The sequence below is a fragment of the Capra hircus genome, chromosome 19 (assembly GCF_001704415.2).
Source record: "Capra hircus breed San Clemente chromosome 19, ASM170441v1, whole genome shotgun sequence".
Classification (NCBI taxonomy): domain Eukaryota; kingdom Metazoa; phylum Chordata; class Mammalia; order Artiodactyla; family Bovidae; genus Capra; species Capra hircus.
In genome coordinates this window covers 27,034,538-27,060,623 of record NC_030826.1, presented here as the reverse complement: position 1 = coordinate 27,060,623, position 26,086 = coordinate 27,034,538, and the positions used below count along the sequence as shown (strand labels likewise).

General features: G+C 51.6%; 5 protein-coding genes across 7 annotated transcripts; 1 reads left to right on the top strand and 4 right to left on the bottom strand.

The window, feature by feature from the left end:
• SOX15 (SRY-box 15) lies at nucleotides 229-2,269 on the top strand. Its single transcript, XM_005693521.3, has 2 exons — nucleotides 229-1,005; nucleotides 1,665-2,269. The coding sequence occupies exons 1-2, from the start codon at nucleotides 473-475 to the stop codon at nucleotides 1,831-1,833; spliced, it is 702 nt and encodes a 233-aa protein (XP_005693578.2). The 5' UTR covers nucleotides 229-472; the 3' UTR covers nucleotides 1,834-2,269.
• Nucleotides 2,042-5,451, bottom strand: MPDU1 (mannose-P-dolichol utilization defect 1). 2 transcript variants are annotated; one of them, XM_005693522.3, is made up of 7 exons: nucleotides 5,319-5,446; nucleotides 4,145-4,210; nucleotides 3,827-3,959; nucleotides 3,400-3,485; nucleotides 3,161-3,279; nucleotides 2,890-3,000; nucleotides 2,042-2,763 (listed from the first exon to the last, which is right to left on the bottom strand). In XM_005693522.3, the coding sequence occupies exons 1-7, from the start codon at nucleotides 5,419-5,421 to the stop codon at nucleotides 2,641-2,643; spliced, it is 741 nt and encodes a 246-aa protein (XP_005693579.1). In that variant the 5' UTR covers nucleotides 5,422-5,446; the 3' UTR covers nucleotides 2,042-2,640. The 2 variants fall into 2 exon arrangements, with proteins under 2 accessions (XP_005693579.1, XP_013827602.1); XM_013972148.2 differs by lacking the exon at nucleotides 3,400-3,485 and having other exon boundaries at nucleotides 5,319-5,451.
• On the bottom strand, nucleotides 7,137-9,576 carry CD68 (CD68 molecule). Its single transcript, XM_005693517.3, has 6 exons — nucleotides 9,045-9,576; nucleotides 8,507-8,967; nucleotides 8,226-8,345; nucleotides 8,034-8,106; nucleotides 7,751-7,921; nucleotides 7,137-7,475 (listed from the first exon to the last, which is right to left on the bottom strand). The coding sequence occupies exons 1-6, from the start codon at nucleotides 9,091-9,093 to the stop codon at nucleotides 7,342-7,344; spliced, it is 1,008 nt and encodes a 335-aa protein (XP_005693574.1). The 5' UTR covers nucleotides 9,094-9,576; the 3' UTR covers nucleotides 7,137-7,341.
• On the bottom strand, nucleotides 9,682-15,842 carry EIF4A1 (eukaryotic translation initiation factor 4A1). The gene is made up of 11 exons (XM_005693519.2): nucleotides 15,685-15,842; nucleotides 14,242-14,290; nucleotides 13,687-13,819; nucleotides 13,085-13,224; nucleotides 11,974-12,142; nucleotides 11,527-11,636; nucleotides 11,219-11,362; nucleotides 10,998-11,135; nucleotides 10,792-10,881; nucleotides 10,455-10,534; nucleotides 9,682-10,347 (listed from the first exon to the last, which is right to left on the bottom strand). The coding sequence occupies exons 1-11, from the start codon at nucleotides 15,705-15,707 to the stop codon at nucleotides 10,203-10,205; spliced, it is 1,221 nt and encodes a 406-aa protein (XP_005693576.1). The 5' UTR covers nucleotides 15,708-15,842; the 3' UTR covers nucleotides 9,682-10,202.
• On the bottom strand, nucleotides 16,600-26,007 carry SENP3 (SUMO1/sentrin/SMT3 specific peptidase 3). Of its 2 annotated transcripts, none has more exons than XM_018064587.1 (11): nucleotides 25,741-26,007; nucleotides 23,850-24,575; nucleotides 21,263-21,502; nucleotides 21,061-21,172; nucleotides 20,535-20,682; nucleotides 20,358-20,405; nucleotides 19,862-19,939; nucleotides 18,040-18,177; nucleotides 17,772-17,855; nucleotides 17,600-17,650; nucleotides 16,600-17,138 (listed from the first exon to the last, which is right to left on the bottom strand). In XM_018064587.1, exons 2-11 carry the CDS (start codon nucleotides 24,562-24,564, stop codon nucleotides 17,028-17,030), a joined length of 1,725 nt encoding a protein of 574 aa, XP_017920076.1. In that variant the 5' UTR covers nucleotides 24,565-24,575; nucleotides 25,741-26,007; the 3' UTR covers nucleotides 16,600-17,027. The 2 variants fall into 2 exon arrangements, with proteins under 2 accessions (XP_017920076.1, XP_005693571.1); XM_005693514.3 differs by lacking the exon at nucleotides 25,741-26,007 and adding an exon at nucleotides 25,276-25,731.

Sequence of the window (26,086 nt, the reverse complement as noted above, 5' to 3'; positions counted from 1 at the left end):
CGTTAAAAGCTGTTCCCCAGCCTGGCCCACCCGCCAGCCACAGACGCTGAGACCAGGTGAGAGAGGGCCGTGGCACCTGGGCTACGCTGCCTGGCAGCTGCGGGACTCCCCGACCGCAGAGGTTTACCACCTTCACCGAAGCCGGGCCCTTGGCGGGCAGCGGGCAGGGGGAGCCAGACTCGGTCGCCGGGAACCTCGCAGCCACAAGGAAAGAGCACAACCTGCACTGGAGCGGGTACCAGGCAGCGGCTTTTGCGCTGGACTCCCCAGAAGTTCCGGATTGGTTGAAGTACGGGCTCCATAATAAGGACTCTGAACTTGGGACGGTTTATACCTTTAAAGAACACGAGTTTCTCTGTAACGACTCCGGATTAGAAAGACACTTAGGATACCGGGTTTGGGGAACAACGTTTCACTTCGGAGGGGAGGGCGTGTAGAAACGCCCTCTGAAGGCTTCCCTTCGGCCCCCCCCATGGCGGTACCGGGCTCCTCACACGACCAGGCCTGGAACCTGGACTCTCCCACTCCCACGGCCCCTACCTCCTCGTCCTCGGGCCCCCAGGAGCGGGAGGGCGCCGGGAGCCCAGTTGTCTCCAGGGGGCTTCCCTTGGAGAAGGTCAAACGGCCCATGAACGCGTTCATGGTGTGGAGCTCCGCCCAGCGCCGCCAGATGGCGCAGCAGAACCCGAAGATGCACAACTCGGAGATCTCCAAGCGCCTGGGCGCGCAGTGGAAGCTGCTGGGCGAGGATGAGAAGCGGCCCTTCGTGGAGGAGGCTAAGCGGCTCCGAGCCCGGCACCTGCGCGACTACCCTGACTACAAGTACAGGCCCCGGCGCAAGACCAAGAGCTCGGGGGCCGGGTCGCCCCACTTCAGCCAGGGAAGCGGCGGCGTGGCTGGCAGCGGGCCAGTCTGGGGGCCTGGATATGCAGCCAACCAGGGGAGCAGAGGCTTTGGGTACCAGCCCCCCAACTACTCGACAGCCTACCTTCCTGGCAGTTATGGGTGAGTACCCGGGGAACAAGATGACAGAAACTTGTGCCCCTGTCCTAGAGCCTGGGTGGGGGCAGATATCAGAGAGCCTGGCTGGCAGGGGTCCTGAGCCCACCCAAGTAGGGGACACTCATGGAGGAATTTGGAGGGTGCCCAATGAAGGGTGGGAGACTTCAGGGGAGCCAGAGTCTTTCTTCCATCAGTCTGTTGGTGGTGACACTGCAAGAGCAGCAACCTGGATGTGACTCTGTTTTAGTTACCTGAATTTCCCATCCTTCCCACCCCCTCCACCGCCGGCCCCCGCTTCTGGCCCTAGTGTGACCTGGTTTCCTCTCCCAGCCCCGGGGCAAGGACAGGCCAAGCCCAACTCTACCTCTTCCTGGCCTGCCGCCCCAAAACAGAAAAACAGGCGCGCAGCACGCAAGCTCGCACTTGAGCATGCCCTGACATGGTTGCGGTGGTGGTGCAGCTCTAAGCCATCCTGGGGTTCCCTTCCCTATCACTGGTACTCTGGGGGGGTCCGGATAGCCAGGGATAGATGGGTGGCTGATTAATTCTACCTGTCGGTGCAGAGCTGGTCAGAACTACCCCCACATGCGAACCGGGGACCCTACTTGGCACCTCCAACCCAGGGAGCAAATGCCTTCTAACCACAGTGTTTCTCTTTGCAGCTCTTCCCACTGTAAACCGGAGGGCCCCTCGCCGTGCTCTCTCCCCCAGAGTAACCCAAGGCTCCAGGGGGAGCTACTCCCTGCTTACAGCCCCTACCCACCCGCAGGTTCTCCCCCTCTGTACAACCCAGCCCTCTCAGGGACCCCCTTGCCCCTAACCCACCTCTAACCCTCACAGGCAGGGACCGCCCAGAAAGGTTTCTAGTCTCCTTTTCTGTTTCTACCCAGAACACCCCACCCCCCACCTCCCAGGCTGCAAATCCTTTAGAACTGTGTTGGACCACAGTTCAGAGACGAGCAGTACTCCTCAAACCCCATAAAGCTAGGGGGAACAAAACCCACAGATTTTTTTTTTTTGTAGGCAGAATACAGTTTTGTACAATTAAACCATGTCTCTGAGTCTTTATTGTTCCATCTCTGTTCCCCTTTACTGCAGCAGGAACCAGCAGTCTCCACTCCCTTCCGCCTGGACCTGCCAGAGCAGGAACCTCCTCACCCCACCCTGGGGCCCTGCCTGAGTCATTCTTCTGTCCCCCTCCCCCTACCCCCCCACCAAGCACTGGGGTCCAGGAGACAGTCTGAGCCAGGCTGGGGGAGAAAGGAAACCATAAGCACCTGGTCTCTTCCACTGTCCAGGCTCTGTCCTTCAGGGTCAGAAAGGAAGTGGGGAAATGGGGAGGACAGGGTAAGACTTCTGCCCAGAATAGATTAACTAGCTAGAAACTTCTGCTAAAGGAAGAATTTCAGCCAAATGTTTAAATGACTCCAGAGCATATACACAGGACAGCACACAATGTTAAAATGTCAGCCTGAAAATCTCTATCCCATCCTAAGGATCTGGGCCAATCAAAGTTGCAATTGCAGAAGAACGGGGAATGGTTAAAAGTCACACCAGCAAACTGATCCAGATGGGAAGGAGCCCAAGGCTGAGTGGATGAATGGAAACATGGAATGTACTCGGGGAGCCCACTCAACTCTACTGCTTTTTCTTCTTTTGGGGAGCCTTGGCATTCCAGTAGAAGAGGACCTGGGCAGCGATGAGGCCATTGCAGAGAGAAGAGACTACAAAGGTTCCAGCCATGAGGGGGTCTCCAGTTTCCTGGGTGAGAGACACAGCTAGGGTCACTTAAGCGAAAGGGTTCCAAAAGAGGCAGCCTGAAGTCCTCGGGCAGGGAGAGGTAAGGTGAAGTTATGGTGCCCTCTAGAGGGGAGGAGGTGCACTCACCTGAATGGAGGTGAAGATTCGGGCCAGGGACCCTCCAAAAAGCAGAAACACTGTGATGGCTGAGAGCTGGCCTGTGTGCCCATTGCGGTAGTTGGTGGCTGCCTGGAGCAGCTAAGGGAAGAGTTGAGACACTGTTCTGTCATCTGAACTCATTCCATGTTCCCGTGTCGTTTCTCTATTCTCAGTCCCACCCCCTGCAAACTTTGGGTTTCTCCTCTACTCTTTACCCAGCCCCCTTCCCAACATCCTCTCCCTTGTTCCCAGCACCCACCCTTCCCACCACCACCGAAGGCATGTTGGAGGCCTGGAGCAGGGTGACTACAGCCTGGGGCGTCAGTGGTGAAAGCAGCACCAGAAGGACCAGGGCGTAGCACGCTAGGAAAGCAACACCTGGGAGACAGGGAAATAAGGAGTCCTTGTCAACTTCTGAGTCCCCTGGCTTCCCCAAGCCTGCCTTCCCAGCAAGGTTCCTGAGAGCTGGCAGCCAGCTCATGGGTCAATCCTCAGCACCTTTCACAGTCTGTCCTCTGTAGTGCAGGACCAAGAAGGCAATGGTGATTGTCTGGAGCATCAGGAACAGGGCTTCACCCCAAGAGCTGCAGAGTCAAGAGTTGGAAGGAAGAAAGGCAGGCCTGGAAGAGGCAGGGAAAGCCTCCAGAGCCCATCCATCTTGGGGACACAATTCTGATTATTCCCTATCCACCACAGCCCTACTGGTCCCTTACCTCCTGCCTCCTGGCAGCCCCCATGCAGTTGATTCAGGATTGGAAACTGGGTGTTCTTGGGTTGCTCACCTCCTCTCATCATCACCATAGATGATGACTAGAGTTCCAGAAAGGTTTAAGTCTTCCTGCCCTTTCGCCTCCCTCCCTCTAACCCCCACTAGAGTTGTGAGCATTTACCCTTGGAGATAATGGGCAGGAAGGCTTTCCCTCACCTGAAGGGAAAGTTATTGGTGATGCTGTAGACCATGGTCCCAGTCAACGCCACTAGCTCTAGCATTACCGACTGAAGACTCAATCCTTCGGCACTCTTGGCTCCCAGTATTTTAAACACTTGGGGTAGTTTTACTGGGAAAAGAGGATGAGAAGGCAGGGCTGAGGAGCTGACACCCCTTGGGTGCACAGCACAACAGCCACGGAGCAGACCTGGAGGCATGTTAACCCCATTTCTAGTTAAGGGACCCATTCAGTTTGTTATCTCAGCACTCCACCCACCTCCCAGCAGCAGGAATTGAAGATGATAAGAAACATACCCAGAAGTGAGCCAGCCACAATGCCCAGCCCCAGGGCTTTGCTGAGGAGAATCTTGAGGCAGGGAACTAAGATGAGAAATTAAGCAGAGATGAGACCTCTGGGACCCAGGCCAGGACTTGTAGGCCTAAATAAAGGCTTTAAGTGCTTTAAGATCTTGACATACCCACAAAAGGAAATCTTGGGTGGTCCGAAGGCAGGTGAAAAAGGCCTAGTTCTTCCTACTCCAAACCATATCACGTTCAGACAAGGTGACTCTCCAAAACAGCTTTTACCTTTTCTTTCCTCTGACCCACTCTTCCGTTCCCTGCCCATCACACCTAAACTCCTTCATCTGACTTCCAAGGCTCTCCACTGCTTCCTTGTGTAGAGCTGAACAAGGCCCAAGAGTCCTCTGATCCTTTATTCCCCGCCTGTGAGCAAGTAGGCAATCCACAAGTCTTTTCTCTCCAAGGATAGGTTTCCTTTATATCGCTCATTCTCGAACACTGTCCCTGGCCCCTACTCAGGAACTTCCATGGCCTGCTTTTATGTTCTAGCTACCAACAACTTCTCCAGCCTGGAAGTCCACCCCCAAAGTGTTTGCCCCAGTGGTAGTTGACTATCATGGGTCATGAACGCTGCTAAAACATTGTCCCGGGAGAACTGAGCGGTACCAAAACACTTGAGGGGGTGGACTGTGAAGGTCTGATGTCAGAGGAGGGTTTTGGCTGTGGCGTTGCCTAGTAAATAGAAAAAGGAAGCCAGACAAATTAAGTCCCAAATTACACCGTGAGCAAACGTGGAGGCTGAGAGGAAAGCCATTAGGATGGCAGGAGCCTTGGGGGTGCCACAGAAGGCCTTGATTCAGAAGAGGCTTTGAATCATTTGTAGCATTGCTCCTGAAGGTGTACAGATTTATTAGATGTTAGAACGATCTAATCAGATCTTAAGCTGTGTTTTGTAAAATTTGAGTCTTTCCGTCTTTCATCGGTCGCTAAAGCAAAGTACCCCCACCGGCGACTCCTCCTCTCGCCCAAATACGGAGTCCTCATTCTACCGAGCCCGAGACACTTCCGCCCCTCTCAGACACGACTTCCGCCCGAAATGCCGCCGTCACTTAGTCCGCACTCATGGCCCCTTTACGGCCGGAGAGCGCTGGCGCAAAACTCTGACCGGATGCAAAATAAAACTTACCATGAAGCAAGTCCCATTGGACGAAAATTTGGTCGTAGCATTTCTCAGGTAAAAGAAGCGGCACCAGCACCCGTTTAAGTGGCCCGTCTACCTCGGCCGCCATATTGCAAAGTCAACTTCCGCCAATCCCTCAAACCGCCATTGCCTGACAGTGCGCACGCGCGCTCCGAGCCTCCGCCTCCCGCCTTCCCGCCACTAAGCAGGACCGCGCCCCGCCTCCTGCCCCAGCTCTTCCTTACGCCGTCCCACCTCCGTTAACGTAAAATAGGTCTCGCCTGGAAACCACGTTTTTGGACGCTCCCTCCCTGCTGCTCGAATTTTTAAAGCGTGCCAAAGCTGTACGCCTGCGCAGTTCCATTTTTCGGGCCTTTGTTTACGCAGTAAGATTCATCCTTCCTTTCTCCGCTCCTCCTGCTCGGCGCCATCTTGTCTTCTTCCAGCTTACTACATTGTTCGAAGTTGAGAGAGAAGGGGCGTGAGTCTCCAAAATGGCGTTGGGTGTGGGCGGTGTAGCTTTTCACCTCCTGTACTCTCGGTGTCTCCAGAGGACATGGCGCCGATGGGAGCGAGACGTCTGAGCCAGGCCGCTCACCTTAGGCGCAAGGCCCATGCTTCTCCCTCCTCAGGTTCGCCGAGGCAGTTGGGTTCGCTGGGCCAGGACAGTGAAGCAGAGGTAGAGGCGGTGGGGAAGAAGAGCCCGGTTTCGGGAGATGGCAGCGTCCCTAGCTCCCATACGGGCCCAGTCCTGGCCGCTTCTGTGAAACGAAGGCCCCGAGGTTCCCTCTCACCCCACTGGCCCGAGGGCGTCACCCCTGGGCCAAGGCCCCTTTCTCGGCCTCCTATGACCAGGTGCTGAGCCAGGATTTGGGCCAGACGGAGGCGCCCTAGCATCTCGCCTAGAGGCCTCTCAAGACTACCCAGCAGTAGCGATGCCTTCTGGCACCCAGTGCCAGGACACCAAGTCTTGGTGGAGATGGCACTGGTCATCGCGCTCTGGTGGCTGTGCACCTGCTGGGAGTACCACACCCGTCGGTGACTCCTGCCCCACAGTCTGCAGGGTCTTACAAGGTGTCGCGAGGCGGTGGTGTGTTTGCTGGGTCTCGGCCACGTGCTCCCTCAAAAGGGTTGGGTCTGCCGGTCTCGGTGGCTGTTTTCTGTAGCCTTACAAGGCTCCTACAATTGGAAGGGCCCCATACTGGCCCTGGCGATGCTCACAGGGCGATGAACTGTAAAGGGGATTTAGCACTCCATGGTCTGGTCGTTCAGGCGAGGGCGGTCGGGGAGATCCTTTTTAGAATCCACACTGGGGCTGTCCTAGGGGTGCCACCCACCACTACTAGGGGGCACCACCACCAGGGACTGTGGGTTGCCTAGGAGCATAGAGGATATTTTATGGAAGTCAGAGTACGCATTGCTCCTGTGGTAGATGAAAATCCTTTGCATGTGAGATAGGAGCATCCCAGATGCAGCCGGAGTTTAACCTGGGTTGTTCGCTAGCCCAGACACAGTGGGTAGGGCAGGGCATTTGACAGGCTGCTGGGATGGGTGGCTCCCCTGGATTGTAGGAGAGGTAACTGGAGCAGCCAGAGACCCCAGGAAAAGAGGAGCAAGGGAGGCAGCAAGGCCAGTTTGACAACAGCTGTGCCAGACTTTGAAGGAGGAATCCATGAGGGCATTGCACCACACAGTGACATTTTCATCGCTCCTGGTGAGCTGTTTCTAGAACCCTTAGACTCAACCATGGAAGGTACCAAAAGGTGTGTGACAAGAAACTTAACGGCTTTTAATCCTGGCAGGAAGGACAGGGAAAACCAGGGATAAAGATTTGACCAAATTTTATTATTTTCCCATGGGAGATGGAGAATCAGTCATATTTAATAAACATCTTTCCCCTCATCCCTCCCAGTTGCATTATTTCTTTGTTCATCAAGACAGGGAAGGGTGATAACTTTTATCTCTTTGAGTCAGTTGAGTGATGAGAAATGAAAGCACCTCCTGGTGCCCTGGATATTGAGAAAAATGCTCAGAGGGGCTGGTAAGTGGGTGGGCGTCTTCGGACGATGCAGAAGGTAACAAGAACCAGGGTGAGGAGGCCGAGTAAGATCAGGCCGATGATGAGAGGCAGCAAGATGGACTTATCATTGGGACAAGAGAAACCTGGTAGAAAGACAGGTCAAGTGGGTGTCACGGTGGTGGTTGGGATCAAGGTGGGAGGAAGGAATGTAGGGGATGTTGCGAAGTAGAGATTGGTGAGGCGCTCACCCAGATGTCTCAGAGCGGGAAACGGGAGCCTTATGGAGGAGGAAGGACAGTTACCCCAGCTGTGACAAGCTTGAGGGAGGAGATTTGGGGGTGCAAGGAGGGAGATTATAAGCCTGGGTGGGGCTTACAGTGCAATGGGAAAATTCGAGGAGGGAAGAAATAGGTCTTACTTGGTCCAAAGGCCCCTGAGGGCGACAGCTGAGCAGCTTGTAGCTTCAGGAAGAGCAGATCGAGGTGTAAAGCTGGTGAAACAATGATGCTTGCATTTCTGCAGCTGAAGCTCTGGCCCAGGGGGGTTTGGAGATCTCGAAGGGATGAGTTCTGAACTGAGAATGTCCACTCTAAAAGAATGAGGAAGAGTTAGCTCCATATCCACATCTCCACCCACTAGCCTGGGTCCCTTCAGGAACCCAAATATCTAGTACAAGTGGTGAGAAAGGGGAGGTTACTCACGCACTGCCTGGGGGAAGGACACGTTGTACTCCACAGCCATATAGTTCAGGTAGACTGTGCTCTGCAGTGGATCCTGGAGAGGTGACCAGGAAGACTCAGGGCAGCAGGGGAGAGTGGCATCCAGATATAGAGTAAGGAGTATGGCAAGAGGTTGGTAGGGATAGGGCGACAGGGAGGGATGAGGGTTAGTACCTGTTTGAATCCGAAGCTGAGCTGTCCGGAGGGGAATGAGAGGAGCAAGTGGGAATGGGTACGTTCACAGCCACCCTGGGCCTTGGTTCTGTTGGGGTTCAGTACAGAGATGCCCCAGGCCTGTAGAAGTTAAAGATGAGAGGTCACAAGACTGCACAGCTCTGCGATTCCATGTTCCCTTTGTCTTCAATCTGTATTTGTCTCCTCTGCTCTTCCTCCCCGACTTCTGAATATCAGGCCTCAGCCCCTTCCCTTCATGTCCTCCAGTCTTTTAGCTTTACCTCTCCTCCACCCTGGGTTGGGTACAGAACTCGCATCTGAATCTGGGCTTGGAGCCGGACGCAGGGCTGGGAACCATTACTCCAAGTGTAGTCTCCTATTGCCTCCTTGGAGCCTGGGCTAGGACTTGGAGAGGGTGGTGGTTCTGGGTGGGGGGATCTGGTGGAGGGTCCTGGACTTGTGGCAGTACTGTTGCTTGTTGGATGAACTGTAGTATTTTGATGACTGGTGGTGGTAGCAGGACTTTGAGTGGCTGTGGGGGACTTGCCGCTGGTGGTTCCTGTGGTGTTGGTTGTATGCATGGTGGTGGTGATTCTCTGAGTGGTGGTTCTGTGGCTTTTGGTAGTTCTGTGGCTGGTTGTTCCAGGGCTTGATGTGCTTTCTGTAGCTGTAGGTGTCACCGTGAAGGATGGCAGCAGAGTGGCGGATTTTTTATGAGGACAGTCATTCCCTGTCCCCTGGGCTTTGAGGAAAAGACTGGTTAGCAACCCAGGGCGGGCTTCTTCCCAGGGGCCGCCTCCCCATCCCCTTCCTCCTTACCTGCTAGTAGCCCCAGCAAGGCCCCAGAGAAGAACACAGCCAACCTCATGACAGAACAGCCTTCACCCCAAGTCCAGCAGTGTTAGTACCAGCTGCCTGCTCAACCAACCCTGTACCCTCTGCCTTCTGTTTGGAAAAAAGAGGAAATCTCTGACTTCCTGTTAACTCGAGGTGATCCCACCCCCAGCCTGACTCAGGCACCTCAGCCCCAGCCACCGTGATCTCTTAGTCATTAAATGATTGGCCCTGGTGTCACCAAAGGAGCTAGCAGAATCATGTGGGTAGTGAGATGGGGAGTTTTGGGGAAGTTGTTCCTTATGGATTTGTCTTTCTCAGCAAAATATGCTTGGCAGTTGCAACAAGTGATTACAGAGGCAGCAGCCCCTCTATGGGAGAGCTCACTAGGATGTAGCACTCCCTTTTCCCTCCATCACTTCCTCTTTGCTGAGACATGTGAGGTGCTTATGATGGTCCTTGCTCAACCCCTATGTAAAGGTCATACCCCCGGGTTAATATGACCATTTTCCAGTCAATAAGTGCAACAGAAAGTTAACTATTAGCAGGGGCGGGGGGCAGTACAGCTGTACCCAACAGCAGGTGGGAGGGAAGAGGAGGGAAGAAATGAGAAGCCAAGGCAGGCAGTTTCCAAGTCATTTTATTCAGAATTTTGTGTCTGTTTCCTGAATCAATAAATACTATACAAAACAATGTAAAAATGGCTACCATTTTCTCTCCCCTGCTCCCCCCACCAGCCTGGGGACAATCCCCTGGGCTACCTCGCTCAGGGGTTCGCCCTCCAGATTTGGCCCAGCAGATGAGGTGGAGCAAAATTGTAGCCCCTACTGAATGAATGTTTTCAGAGGAATTCAGCTGGGGTGGGAGAGCCTCTGGGGTTGAGGTTGACTAGGTTAGGGAAATGGATTAGTGTTTTTGGGAGAAGACGGCGCCTACCCCAAAGAAAAGGGTGTCTAAAATGTTCACGGTTCCTTCTTTTGCCTCAAAAAGTGACATTTATTCAAAGAGTCAAAGAAAAAAAAAAAAGAAAAAAAAATGACAAGATGTCCATCCCTTGGCTCCCTTCCCTCCCCCCTCCTGTTGCTCCTCAGCCCCCTCCAAGGTTTCATCCCTGGCTGGTGCTAGGTAGCACAACAGCCCCCCTCAGATGAGGTCAGCAACATTGAGGGGCATCTCCTCAATGGAGGTGTTGTAGAAGGTCTCGATATCTCGAAGAGTCCTCTTGTCCTCTTCTGTCACCATGTTAATAGCCACACCCTTACGGCCGAAACGTCCACCACGACCAATTCTGGAACAAGTGAGGATAAGGAAAATAGAAAAATCAGAAGCTTCTCTGTAGGGAGGACTGGGCAAGAGAGGGACTGGGCAGGTTAACAAGACCAAATTTTCTTTTACCTGTGGATATAGTTTTCCCTATTAGTGGGGAGGTCATAGTTGATGACTAAGGAAACTTGCTGTACATCAATGCCTCTGGCCTATGTAAAGAAAGAAGGCAGTTTCAGGGTATGAATGAGAAAGCACAAGTCTATCCAGAATTAACCATACATGTAGGCAGCCAAAGGAAGGCAAAGGAAATAAACACCCCCTTTTCCTCAGAAACCTGAGGCGTGCCAGATTTTATTCCAAGTTGCTACTTTCCTGAAGAGGGGCACTAGTAGGCCCCTTGGAAGAGGGAATCACCTTGGATTCTCTCCTCTTCCTTCCAGTCTTGTCCAAATGCCCCTCTACTCACCAGTAGGTCAGTGGTAATCAATACTCTGCTAGAGCCAGAGCGGAACTCCCTCATGATAACGTCGCGTTCTTTTTGGTCCATGTCTCCGTGCTAAAACAGGAAATGAAATGTGTAAAGGGTGGGTCTGTTGCTTCTGAGAGAACTGGCTGTAAGTAATACTCTTGACATGTTTTACTGTGCTGGTAAACAATGTAGAGAAACCTCACCATGGCAGAGACGGTGAAGTCTCGGGCATGCATCTTCTCGGTGAGCCAATCCACCTTCCTTCGGGTGTTGATGAAGATGACTGCCTGGGTAATGGTCAGGGTTTCATACAAGTCGCACAGTGTGTCCAGCTTCCACTCCTGGGGGGGTGGGGGTGGGGAGATCAGTCAGGGGCTATACCCAACAACTCACCACCAGGTCCGCCTCCTGCACTGGGCCCCACCTCTCGTTCCACATTGATGTAGAATTGACGGATACCCTCCAGTGTCAACTCTTCCTTCTTGACAAGAATTCTAATTGGGTCCCTCATGAACTTCTTGGTCACCTCAAGCACATCAGAAGGCATTGTAGCTGACAGCAAAACCACCTAATTAAAAATAAAAGCAGCTTCAGGGTAGGGAATACTCCAGAATTCCGTAGTTTCCCTGGCAGTTGATAAATGCTCTTCTATCATCACCCCCAAGCATACCACAACCTATATGCAAAGCTATCAGCCATACAAGCAAGACAACCCCAATGTCCTGTCCTCACCTGGGTGTTGCTGTTGAGCTTCTGGAATATGTCATAGATCTGGTCCTTGAATCCACGGCTTAACATTTCATCAGCTTCATCCAGTACAAACATCTTGATGTATTTGGGAGCTACAAGAAAAAGGAAACACTAACGGGTAGTCATTTAAAAATCTGAAATATACCTAGCTATCCTGATAAAGAACAGATAGGCAGTCTGCTCTCAGAATACAAAGGTTGATCCTTTGCCTGGGATCCCCTTTCCAGGCAAGACAACAGCCTTGGGAAGTAGAACACTACCTGGGCTGAGATGACAGAGAAGCCAGGCTCAGATGACACGCATGGAGTTCATCACAGAGCAGCTCTTTCAGAGGATATCATTGGGAATGAAATTATAACCAAACTAAGAAACTGGAAAAAAGCATGCATATGGAAGTGACCCAGAGGACTAGAAAGCAGATGCACTCACACAAGTATCTCCGGTTAAGCATGTCGAACACACGGCCTGGGGTACCCACGATGATATGGGGGGCTTCCATCTGCAGCTTCTGCACCTCAGCACGTACATTGGTACCCCCAATGCAGGCATGGCATGAGGCACCCATGTAATCTCCTAAGGCCATAACTACCTTCTGTATCTGAATCAGAATAAGAACAGTGCCTGTATATTAGCTCCAACTGCCAGGCCCCATTTTAAACACTCAATTCTTTCCAACTCTTTGAGACCTAACACTATTAAGCTAACCCCTCAAGCAAGAAACCGGTAAACATACCATGTAAGATTAAGATCTCTGCTGATAAAAGGCAGACTCAGAATTTGAACTCGGGATGGCTCCTGAATGTACACACTGATTCACAAAAATAGCCCTGAAATAATTTCTGTATGGTCGGTCGCCTGTATCCCCTTGTACTCCTGCCATACAATCTGTTAGATCTTCACTTTCAAATCATATTCTGGACCCTTAGGCCCCAGAGGAGAGCTTTACGGTAACTTCTTGCTTACATTATCTTTGTTCAGAAGTCAGGCACAGAACGACCATGACAGCTCCATAGAACATTACAAGAATGCATTCCCTTAAACTCAATTAGCAATCAACTCACCAGAGGGGTTTCTGATCTTTTCAAGGTTAAGGAAAACAGCCCTACATTTTATGTGCCCCAGGCATGAAATAGCTCTGGCCACCAATCCAGGCATCAAGCTAGGATGAACAAAGGACTAGACATCTGCTTTGCCCCTGACTGATATAAGAGCAACACCACCAATCAGGTGCCTCTTTGCCCATGGCCAGGGAGTTTTGTTCATAAAATGGCCAAACTTGCCCAGCCAGCCAGGCTCCACCCAGCAGCCTTTTCATCTGACTCAGGAAATGGGTGGAGTAAGGGATGCTTATAGTGTTTGGTGTAAGAAAAAAAAGCTTATAATTAACCTAGTAAGTCCTGAGACTTGGATGTCATCAACCGACTTCACATAACCCTAACCCTTACTTCAGTTCTAAAATCAGTGGTAGTTAGGGTACATACTTCTGGTTTCTGCAGATCATTTCTAAATGAGCCCCTCAGGGGAAGGAAAGTAAACTCACCTGCTGGGCCAACTCTCTAGTGGGTGCCAGGACCAAGGCCTGGGTGGCCTTTAGATCTAATTCAATCTGTTGCAGAATTGATATGGCAAAAGTGGCCGTTTTCCCAGTCCCAGATTGGGCTTGAGCAATCACATCATAACCTAAACACAAATTGGGAGAGAAATTTGACATGGTAGAAAGCATTCTTGGGAATCATGGGACATTCAAAAGCCCTGCTGAATGAGATCAATAAGCGACCAACAGAGATGTTATGTGCTCAGCAGTAAGTGCTTTAGACTTTTTGACAACGTAGTACCCAAACAGGAACAGAACTGAAAACTAGGCCAAGTTTCAGTCATTTAGTACTGCAACAAAATTAGTCTAGAAATATAGCTGTAAAAAGCCAACATGATATGGCCAAAACACTACCTCAGAGATTAAACCAGCAGTCAATCCATGTGTCCAGGGCATGAACCAGGCATGGGCACAGAGCAAAAGCCAAGCTGGGATAAACAAGGAGTTGTTTTGTCCCTCACTGATATGAGACAGGCGCCACCAACCAGGTGCCACTCTACCCAGATCAGGGACAGTTCAGAACTTGTTCTAGGGCAGAGGGATCTTACCCTTGATACAAGGAAGAATGGCTCGCTGCTGGATGGCAGAGGGCTTCTCAAAACCATAGGCATATATGCCACGGAGGAGTGACTCTGAGAGGTTCATGTCATCAAAGCTGTCGACAATCTCATTCCAGTTACTCTGCAGGAAGCCAAAGAATCAAGAGAAATGGGGCTGTGCTCTTGTATAAGAGCAAACAAGCCCCTTTACCTGCACTGACACCTCAGAACCCACAATCTCTCTTTAACCCAAGGAAGCCAGCTGGTTGGTTCTACTCAGCCTGGGAAACCACCCTAGGGGGTCAGCCCACCTGTAAACAGTGAAGCTGGCTGTTAATACAAAGGAGAACAGAATTTGGATGACATGTTTCAAACAGTAAGTATTATGTACTACCATAAAGGAATTAAATATTTCCTACCTATCTGGGGGTTTTAAGCTAAGTAGTACAGTTGAATCCTGGGTTCTGGTTTTATTCATTGACCCCCAGTGCAAAATCGAAATAATGCTACTAGCACTGCCTTTCCCAGAGTTGAAAGATAATGGTGGGAGGGATCCAGCCTCACCTCGATGACGCCTTCGGGTTCCATCCCATCGGGGCCATTGTCTCTGGATCTGTTGGTTTAAAAACAGGAGTATGTAGAAATCCTGACAAGCAATCTCTTCCTACCAGCAACCGGCTTTGCATGATGCCATCAGCCTTCACTCCCTATTCCCACCCCCACGAGTTCCAGTAAGACGCAAGTCATTTTACAACTGAGTCAAGCCTTTGCTCCATCCCGGGAGCGGCTCAGACCAAGCCACCCCCGACACGATGGAGTAACGCTCCGTTAAGACCCAAAGGCTGGAAGGAACTGCGCTGCGCTTAAGGGGTGGCTTAAAGTGGTGCTTGCCTCCCGGCCCACGTGTCCCGGGTCCGGCGCTCCAAACCCAAGCGCGTGCACCTCCCACCGTGGCCCCTGCCTGCCGGAAATCCCGCCCTCCACCTCCCAGACGCCGGGGTAGGACATCCCCTTCCCCCCACGTCACACCGCCCGCACCTCCCCCACTCCCTCCAGCCCATCTCCCCCCCTCACAGTGCCCGGATGTGGGAGGCCGCGGGCGGTGGCGGCCTCACGCACAATGAGCCCCAGCCGAGCTAGCAAATGGGGAGATTGCACAACACTTAGCAGCGAAGCGGACTGGGGGAGGGGAACGCCTCGAGCAGCCATGTGCTTGTTCCCTCGACCACCCGGCAACGGCCCCCCGACCCGCCACACACACTACAGGGAACAATCCACATCCCGCCCGCCCCCGTCGCGAAATGGCGTCGCCCTCCCATACCTCAGGCCGCTCACCCCTGAAGGAAAGTGGACCTGCCCATCCGCAGTTTGCCAATTGCCCGACTTGTGCGGCAAAATGGACCCGCCCGCCCGGCGCCGGGTGGGCTCCCGGTGCCTCACGCGGCCGCTCCTCGGGATTAGGCTCGGTCCTGGCCGTCAAGAAAACCAGCACACTGAACGGCCGGCTTCTTCTCCCCCGACCCATAGCTCCACGCGACTAAGCGACTGGATTTATAGACCCAGGGACCCCCGCCTTCGGCGAGTGGTACCGTCAGAATCCTCCGGAACCCCGAGCGCGCGAGCCCTCCCTCCGGCAGTGAGGCAATCGGACCGGCGGCTTCGGGCCACGCACGCCCGCCTCTACCTTTCCCCACTAAAAGTCGCGACCTCGCCGCCCGACTCAGTGACGGGGCTTCGCGTACCGCGTCGGTCGAGGATCCCTCACTAACCTCGCGAGCTAGGTCCCGAAAGCCAAGCTGTCCTCGGCCTCTCCCAGGGCCTGGCGGCAACGTCGGTCGTGGACCCGCCCCTCACCCCCCCCCCCTCCACGCGACGGATCCTCCCGTCTTGAGTCTCCCCTCAACGCTGGGGGGCCTGGGGCTGGGGGGGCCTCAACTCCCCCCACTGGAGTCTTCGAAAAGGGTAGCAAAGTAAGTAGCCACAACCTCTTGCAAATATCTTTCTTACCGGGAATCCTGACTCGCAGACATGATCCTTAGAAACTAGGGCGGAGTGCCCGCCTATCGACAACTTATAGAGCGCTCGACCCCGCCCCAGCCATCACATTGGCTTGACCGCCTCGGCCCCGCCTGCCGCCTCTCAGCAACCCGGCGTGACGTCAATTCGTAGGCGCCCTGGCACGCAGCCACCATTGGATAACTTGAGCGCCTATCAAAATGAAGACCCGCCCCGCAGCCTCATTGGCTAAAGGACCCGCCTTTCTTGCCGGTACGGAAGTGACGTACGGGAGTCAGGCCTCGAGGCCTGGCAGCCATCTTGAGGCCCTGCACCCCTACACGTGCGGAGGCGATAGTGCCCTGGTCATGTGGCCTAGCGCGCCCTATCAGGCAAAGGGGGCGAGGTTTCAGCCTCCAGGGACTTCCGGGACTACCACTTTCGTCGATCTCTACTCCAGGTCTCCACTGGACCTACGTTTAATTTTGTTCTCTCCTGCACCAACGATAAGTCGGACACCAACCCCGAATGTGCAAAGATAATGGAATCAAGAACCATACCCCAGCGGCTAGGAGGGTTCCTGGGCTGGAAGAACGGGTGGAGTAAACTGATTTATGAGTTTACTAGCATCTGGGGTTGCTGTCAGAAATACTGCCGGCCCCCTTAAGTGTGCTGTTACCCCAACTTTAGCACCTCTCAAGCTCCCTTATTTTTGAGGCTTACCAACCCTCCGTACTTGCAGCTTGGCGCCCCCCACTGGGGGATTCTTTTTGTGGACGGCATGGTGGTGGTGCTGTCTGAGCCACGGATGGAAAGCTCGCCCCAGGAGTCTTAAATCCCATAAGGGGAAGCTAACAGCACTGGCTGGAGGAAAGCCTGAGAGCATATCCACTAGGTTGAGGCCCCTTAAGGAAGACCACCACTATGTATCTCCAAAGGATCCTTTATTGACAGAGGAGGACCGTGGCATTTATATATATATATAAAAAATGTTTGACGATTTGGCAGGCAGTAATCCCATTGCCCGCCCACCACCCCTAGATTTTTCTGCCCCCCACCCCCGCCCCTGCACATGGAAGGGAGATGACTGCCCCACCCAGGCCACAAGGCCATACTCCCTTGCAGACAGCGGGAAATAGGGGATTTTCCATGTCCACCCCTTGAACATCAGAAATCAACAAGTATTCTCTCAAAGGAAAAAAAAAAATACAGAAATCAAAACATTTAAATATGAAAAACCAAAGGGAACTGGGTGGAAAGAGGCTAAAGACAAAAGGAACTTGAGTTTCTTGGGAAGGGTCTCCCATGTTCCCCTGCCCATTAACGAAGGGGCTTGAGGCCTGGGATAACGAGGCTCACACAGTGAGTTTGCAGTGACACAGCTCCTTGTAGATCTGCCGACGAAGTTTGGGCATGTCCTGCTGAGTGAAGCTGAATGGCTGAGACAGGGCCAGGTGCTTGCAATACTGGGGTTAACAAAGCAGGCCATGAGAACCACCTACTGAGCACGCCCCACCTCCCCGCTACCCAGTAGGACCTGTGCTACGTATTTCTTCTGATACACCTCTCACTGGATCTTTCCAAAAATATTCCCATTTCACAAACAAACAAAACCAAGGTCCCATAGGCTGGGGTTCAAAAAAATCTGACTGTAAAGCCAAGGTTCCTATTTGGTACATAAAATATCAAGTGTTTAACAAAAACACTTTGCACTGGGGATCAGAGGCAGCTGTATCAGGGCCAGAGCCCAAGGATCCCATCCCAACAAGGTATAGAGAAGCCAAGAGAGGACCAATGAAATCAGGGTTTCTGCATTCTAACACGTAGGGTTACTCCCGCTGCGTAAGCGGTTCTAAGTCAAATGAGGGAGGCTGAACAGCTTCCCCTTCCCTCCCAACTCTCTTTAACCCACCTAGTATCTGCTTACCTGCAACACAAAGGCGCCACAGTCACTGTCATTATTCTGCCTGGCCACATTCTGGAGAATAAAAAGAAGGTAAGCCCTTCTCCTGGAGACCCTAAGGGTATAGCTTCAACTTCTGCATCCTACCACACCCCCTACCACCCCAACCCTGCTTAAACCTCCTCTAGCAACTTACCATTTTGAAGTAACCTTTCCAGCCCTGGTGGAAATCCAGCCGGTCTTTCTTCACTGCCTCTGCCTGCAGATACTTGGCAATATGCTGTGTAGATGGAGGAAAGGAGGAAGTGAGCCTCTTCATTTCCCAACTGAACCCAAGCTGTGCTGGTCACAGGCACCAAGCCCAGGTTGCTCATCAGAGACCCAAAACCCAACCTTCTGCCTGAAATGCCTTGCCACTGGATCTCCTCCCCACATTCTGCCCATCTTTCCCTTCCCTCTCAAACCTTAGGGCAGCGGCGGTTCAGGGTGCGCTGCGAGTCAAAATAGGTGATGGTGCGCCGCCTCACGTCAACAGAGATGAGGGACCAATGCACCTCCAGGTGGATGGGGATTAGCAGGAGCTCTTTATTGAAGATGTCCACCTAAGGAGGCAGGGATGGAGGTCAGGTAAGACAGCACAGGAATCCTGCTAATTGTTATGAGAGTTCTAAAGGAGGAGCAGGCAAGGAGCTAAGTGGAAGAACTCAACACCCAGCCCCTGGACCGTGAAGCAAGGCCCAGCATCTGGATGTCTGGATTCTTGGGCTTAAGGAGGAAAGCAAGACAGAGGAGGTGGTACAGAACACACACTGGAGGGCCCAGGATAGGCCAGGTACTTTTTACACATTAAAGGTACAAGTGCTTAGTAGGTTCAAGATCCTGGAGCCAGACTCTCAGGGTTCAAACTCAGCTCCTCCATGTACTAGCTTATGACCCAAGCAAGTTACTTAGTAACTCTATACCTCAATTCCTTTTTCTGTAAGACTGAAAATAACAGTATCTACCCTCACCTGTTTGTTACACAGATTGAACTAATTAATATCCACAATACACTAAGAACAATGATACCCACAATACACTAAGAACAATGCATGGCACCTAACAGATGCTCAGTCAGTTAACACAACAATTCTGAAACAAAGTTCTGATGAGGAAACTGGTTTGGAAAAGTGAAGCAACTTGCTCAAGGTGAGAGAAGTAAGAGATGACAGAGGTGGAATTTAAACACAGGCATAGAGAAAGCCAAGTTCTTTCCGATGCACTTTACCCCACCTCTACAGGGAAACAGGAATTAAGAAATGCTAGAGGCAATGGCCCTACCTCACTATAGAAATTTCCTGGCCTTTGAATTGGAGGACAGGTAAACTAATCGGAATGGAGAAAAGAACTCTTTCCCACCCCACCAAACCTTCTGCCCTCCGCCTTAATTATATTCCCCAGTAACTTAGGCCAAAAACCTAGGCATCATCCTTGATTGCTATGTTTTCCTCATCTCTCATGTCCAATCCATCAGAAAGTCCTATTGGTTCTACCTGCAAGAGCTACCCTAAATAAAACTACTTCTATCAATATTTCCACATTGACCACTCTGGTCCAAGTTTCTCATCAGGACTTCTCAGCTACTCTGTTTAGTCTGCCTGCTTCCACTCTTGCCCGCTTTCCCTCTATCACCAAACAGGAGTTTAAAACATAAGTCATTTCCCAGATTGCTTGACGCTCTTCAATGGCTTCTTAGACCACAAAGAATAAAATCTACCCTGGTTGACCTGCCCTCCACACCTCACATGATCTACTCTCTGACCAAATTTTCTATGGTTTTTCCTTTGCTCACTCTGCTCCAACCACACAGGCAGCCACACAGGCCCTCTGATCCTCAAATGTTCTTTCTTGCTCTGTGTCCCATGTTCCTGGTGTTCCCTTTGCTTAGTGTACCCTTGCCCAGATGTGCACAGGGTTGGCTCCTCCTCACTCAAGTATCAGCTAAGAGAAGCCTTCCCAAACCACCCTATCTAAAGTACCCAGCCCCATGCTACCAACATTACTGTTGTTTACAGCAAATTATCACCAGCTGTACTTTAACTGGCTTATTGATTCTCACCCCTAAAAGGCAATAAGTTTTCCTTATTTAATACTGTATTCTTAATGCCCAGAACAGTACCTGGCACACAAAAGACATTTAATAAATACTTGAAAGTCTGAATGAACAGGGTTGGGGAAAGGATTCATAGGAAACAGAACTCTTCTTTAGAGGCAAGGTGTTACATAAGATGTGAATTCGTAACTCACGTTTTTGGTCCACCTTTTCACCCCATCATAACCTTTGGTACGGAGTTTATCATAGAAGAAACTGTTGAAGAAATGCACCTGTGCCAATGATACAAAAGAGCCAGGTGGAATCAACAGACCGCAGGCCCTCCCGCCACGTGTCCTCCCCCCGCCGCCCATTCCAATTCATCACAGCTCTAAGGACTGGTTTCCACAAACTCCAGTCCAAGTTACTAAAGGGAAAAAGCACAAACTGTTTTCAACCTCATCTTATAACTTCCCACCCTGATTTGTGGGGTTAGCCATTGAGGAAAAACACTACAGACTAGGGGAAAGGATTAGAATTGAAAAGTTCAGGACCAAGATTACAAATTTGAATTTAACAAATTACCTTCTACTACCTCTCCCCAGAAAGAAAGACCCTCTTTATGTAAAATGGAAGACATGAAAGAGACTGAAAAAGCTGCTTAAAACTTCCAAAGTTTTTCCAGGGACTGAAGTATCTGGTTAGGCCTACCTTTTCAGGGACTGTGTCCATGACCAGGTCTCCGTACATGTTCATCACCTGAGGAGAAGATGGGAGGCCACTTGCCACGGAGGGTGTGGCATGGGTACAGGGCTTCCCCACAGAGAGGGCCCCAAACACGTTGTTCCCCAAACCCCCTCTTGGGCCTGTTTCTCCACACCTCCTTACCTGGTCATTGAGCCAGTTCTGTCCATACAAAGTCCCCAGGTCATCCATGGTCAGCACATGCCGCTTATAGGTGACTCGGAAGCCCCTCACCATGGCATTGCCTGGCATCCGCTGGTATGACTGGATCAACTGCAGCACCAGGCCCTTCCTGGGTAGGCCAAGGGTTGAGTCATGCAAGAGATTGGGGTGGGGGCGGTGGCTTGGGCACAGAGTACCTTCTACTGCCTAGAATAAGAATCTAAAACTTTTTCTTTGGGTCATGGGTCCTTTTGAGGACTTGCTAAAGGCACACTCCCCTGTAAGAAGCACAGGAATACTTAGGCCCACGTGGTATTTCAGGGTCCCAGGTAAAGGCCCTCCCGGGTGGCTCACGGGGGCTTGGCACCTTGTCTGCAGATTCCTCCCCTTCAGTTCTAGCTTCCTCCTCCTCCCCGACTACATCCCTATGGGAGAAAAGGCAGCAGCATTCTCTCCCCATCTCTCAGGTCCCAGCCCTCTTCCAAAGGGCATCTCTTTCATGCCTCACCTGGAAGGTGCAGAGAACTCCTGCTGGAAAATGTCCTCTAGTTTCTCCACTACCTCATCTGTGCTGAGGGGGATGAGGCTGCCGTAAGTCTGAAGGAATTCATCCAAGATGCCTGAGTGGAGGGAGGAGAGAAAAGTGAGACTCCAGATTCCAATCTCACAGTCAGCTAAGAGGAAAGACGAGATCCTGGAGGGCTCCTTACTCTGCACACAGGTGACATGCTCCTCCCGCAGAGGGCTGTGCTGGCCAGCTTTCTCCCCAGGCCGCTCGGCCTCTTCTGCAGTGCCCACATCTGAGCCCTGAAAAAGCTCCTGGGCCACGTGGTCCCCGATGCTGCACACATTGCTGATGAGGATGCTGGCATCAGGGGGTGCCAGACTTCGCTCTCCTTCTGGCCCAAGTGGTCCCCCAAAGCCATTCGGCAGAGTACAAGAGAGGAGACCTGCAGCGCAGGGGAAATAGGATGGAGGCAAGAAACTCACTCGGATCAAAGAACAATGGGAAGAGTAAATGAGGCACGCAAATTATAAGACCACGAGAAGGAGGAACTGAAACAAAATCTACCAGTACAAACACTAAAGAATGAAAACCCTAAAGCATGAGACAATTATGTTCAAGAGGTTATAAGGGACAGAGAGGAAGAGTTATTACAGGCATACCTCAGAGATATTGCGGGTTTGCTTCCAGACCACTACAATAAAGCAAATATTGTAATAAGCGGAGTCACACAAATTTTGGGGTTTCCTGGTGCATATAAAACTTACCTTTACTATACTATAATTTATTAAGTGTGCAACATTATATCTTAAAAAGCTAATTGAAAAACACTTTATTACACATGAAAAGATGCTCAACATCACTAATCATCAGAGAAATGCACATCAAAACTACAATGAGGTATCACCTCACACTGGTCAGAATGGCCACCATCAAAAAGTCTACAAACGAGGACTTCCCTGGTAGTACAGTGGATAAGAATCCACCTGCCAACGTGATCCCTGGTCAGAGAAGAGTCCACATGACATAGAGCAACTAAGCCCGTGTGTCTAGACCCTGTGCTCTGCAACAAGAGAAGCCACCACAACGAAGAGCCCCCCACTCTTGACAACTAGAGAAAGCCCATGCACAGCAACAAAGACCCAGCACAGTCAAAAAATAAATAAACCACCTCTGCCTTCTTAAAAAGAAAAAAGTCTAAAACAAGGTTGGAGAGGGTGTGGAGAAAAGGGAACCCTCCTACACTGTTGGTGGGAATATAAGGTGGTAAAATCACTACAGAGAACAGTATGGAGGTTCCTTAACTAAAAACAGCAACTACCGGGTGACCCAGCAATCCCACTCCTGGGCATACATCTGGAGAAAACCCTAATCTGAAGATACCTGCACCCTGATGTTCACTGCAGCACTATTTACAACAGCCAAGACATGGAAACAATCTAAACGTTCATCAACGGATGAATGGATAAAGATGACGCGGCCTATGTAAACGCTGGCATGTTACTCAGCCATAAAATAAAGAATGAAAAAAACTCCCATTTGCAGCAACATGGATAGACCTAGAGATTATCATACTAAGTGATGTCAGAAAGACACAAACCGCTATCATGCGTATGTGGAACCTGATTTTTAAAAAAAGATAAAATGAACTTATTTACAAATCAGAAACCAACTTATAGAAATATTGAAAACAAACTTATAGTTACCAAAGGAGAAATGTGGAGGGGAATGATAAATCAGGAGCTTGGGATGAACATATACACACTACTATATATAATATAGGACTTAGTATATATAGCACAGGGTATTCTACTCAACGTTCTCTGATAACCTGCATAAGAATCTAAAAAAGAATGAATATATGTATAACTGAATCACTTTGCTGTACACCTGAAACTAACACAACACTGTAAATCAACTATATTCCAATAAAATAAAAATATTTTTAAAAACTTCATTGCTAAAAATGCTATCTTCTGAGCCTTCAGTGAGCAGTAATCTTTTCAGGGGTGGAGGCAATGAAATATTTCAAGAATTAACCAAAACGTGACACAGACATGCTACTAAGCAAATACTGTTGGAAAAATGGCACTGATAAGACTTGCTCTACTCAGTGTTGCCACAGACCTTCAATTTGTAAAAAATGCAATGTCTCTGGAGTATAATAAAGTGAAGCGCAATGGAATGAGGTATGCCTGTACTCAAAAACAGAAGGAGAGCAAGAGAACATTAGGATTCAGAGAGATGTAAATTTCAAAGCTATTTCTCATAATGCCTAGCATACTAGCATAGTACCTGGCATACAGCAAAGACTCAATAAATACTCAAATAATTAATAAAGACAGAGCCTGATGTTGTTTAGTTGGGGTTCTCCAAAAGAGAAACATTCTGAGTGAGAATGTCACATACAACTGTCCAGGTGATGTACTCCTCTACCCAGAGAGATCCATCCCACCACTCTAAGAATGAGATGTACATGCAGGGGGGCACTTACCCTCAGAGGCCAAATGAAGAGAGTGTTCAAGCAGATATGATTGGCTTTTCTAAACCATGATTCCCTCTCTCATCTATGCACAGGGCACCTACTTAGGAATCCTGTTTCCCAGCCTTGACTCTCTTCCCAGACTTAGTTCCTGCTCCGAGTGGGGCTTAAAACATTGCACAACTGTTCTGCAATCTCTCTCTCTGCCCTCCTACTTTCCTTAGACCCAGCTCTTATCACAGCAAGAGACTGCTGGTCTCCCAGGATCTTAGCCCTTTCCACCCTCTCCTCTGCCCCATTCCCACCTTACCAGAGTCAGGGCCCAGAGGAGACTTTGGAGTCCACCTTAATCCATCTTCCTCCATGGGGGCCCCAGAGGGCACTGGTGGAGACCCTCTCACCCCATCCTCAGCCATGAGAGCACCTAACAGACTCAGCCGGGGTGGAGGTGGTCCCCGGGGGGAGTCAAAACGACAGCAGGGGGATGGCACCTGTGGTGTCACAGCCCCTTCCCGGGGTGAAAGATGGTTCTTGGGGTGTGCGAGGTTCCGCCGCCGGCCCCGGTGGCGCCCCCAAAGCTTCCAGTGGAATGTCAGCGAGGTGCTTTTTGAGTAGAGCAGCATCCGGAAGGCTCTCATAGCTCTGCGACGGCGCTGTGAACAGGTTTTCCGATGAGTAGGGCGGGGAGGGCGAGGCCTCTGGGAAGCTCCCAGCTGACCCCATCTGGGGGGCAGCCTCCAAGCTGCCACTTCCTCCTCCTCATCTTCATCTTCGTCGTCCTCTTCTTCCTCCTCCTCTTCACTAGCTGAGGCATCAAAAGAGGGCCGAGGGACAGGGAGGCGTCTGGTTGGCACTGTGGTCCCTGACCCAGGGTCTGGCCCAAACCCTCCACCTGATTTGAGTCGGGGTTTGGGGGGTGGGGGCCAACGAAGACGCTCCCGCCTGGGACTTGAAAAAGCTGGGGCTATGCCGGGTCCAGGAGGCTCAGGCCCCCAAGACCCAGTCCCTTGTATAGTCTCTTTCATCTTCCAATAGCCTGGAAAACAAAAGTTGGAGTGTCAGAATCCAAACATCCTACACCCCAGATCCCGCCTCTCTTTCTCAACATGCGTCTTCTGCAATCAAACACAAACCACTGAAAAGAGAGATTTCAAGCAGACATGACTGGCTTTTCTAAACCAGGACTCCTTTCCTTAGACCCAGGTCTTAACACAGCAAGAGACTCCTGCTCTCCCAGGATCTTAGCCCTCCCCAGCCCCTCCTCTGCCCACTCCTAACTTCAGATCTTCCTTATAGTTAACATGGTCCACAAGCTGCCCTTTAGAGTCTGTGCCACCATCTCTCTCCTGACCAGCTAGAGGCAAGGAAGAATGGCTAAGCAGCAGGCCTCAGGGCTCTTATTTCTCAGATCCCCACATCAAGCCTAGTATTTGCAGGCTCCACTTCTCTACTTTAATACCACCAGGGGCTTCCCTGGTAGCTCAGACGGTAAAGAATCCGCCTACAATGCAGGAGACCTAGGTTCTATTCCTGAGTCAGGAAATTTCCTGGAGAAGGAAATGGCAACCCACTCCAGTATTCTTTTGCCGGGAGAATTCCATGAACAGAGGAGCCTGGCGGGCTACAGTCCATAGCAAAGAGTCGGACACGACTGAGCATTAACACAAGTCTATTGGCACAAGGGATATCCTAATTGAGAGCTAATAAGGGAAATGGCTCAGTACGGGAATACTGACATGGTACAGAGATATGTGAGAACACAACTTCCGCCGGGAATCCGTAAACGAGAGTGAGAAGAGAGTTCTCCATCACCGCGGAATGAATGGGGTGTGTGGGCACGTTCGGGTCGTCTCAGGAGGGAATGGGGATACGAGGGCTACGGTTCAGGTCATAGAATCTAATGAGAAGGGAAGGATTTCAGAGGAAACTGAAAGAGAACCGGATGGCGCTTAAGGAGCCGAGTCAAGGCGCGCTGAGACGGAACTCAGCCGAGCCAGGTTGGCCCAGCCCCCTTCCTGCTCCGTCCTGGGGACCCGAATGCGTCCCAGCACCGGTGTGGTCCTACAGGCTCGGGAGACTCCGCGTGCAAGGGCCTTATAAAGCCTCTTCGAGGGCCTCCTGGGCCCCCATTAGGTGGGAATGGGGTCCAGAAATGGGAGAGGCCGTGGCAGAGCTGGGGGGAGGGGAGGGAGCGTCCTCACCCAGAGCGGGGAAGCCGGGCGGACAGGCCCGAGGGCGGGCGTCTCCGGCCTCAGGCTTCCCGGCTCATCTCTCCGGCGGCGGCGGCCCCACGACTTCTGCTGTCTTCAGGCGCAGCCGTCTCAATTCAGGATTCCAACGCTTCTGGGCCGCGCGCCGCGCCGCCCCGCCGCGGCCGCCTCTTGCTCTGCTTCAGCCTCCACCTCCACCACCTCCCCCTCCTCCTTCCCCTCCCTCGAGCCCCAGGCCCACCGGCCGCGGTGGCGCACAATTAGTGCGTCACACCCGGCGAACAGCGCCGGCGGGGCCACCACGCGCCTAGCCCCGCCTACCCGAGAGCGCAGACGC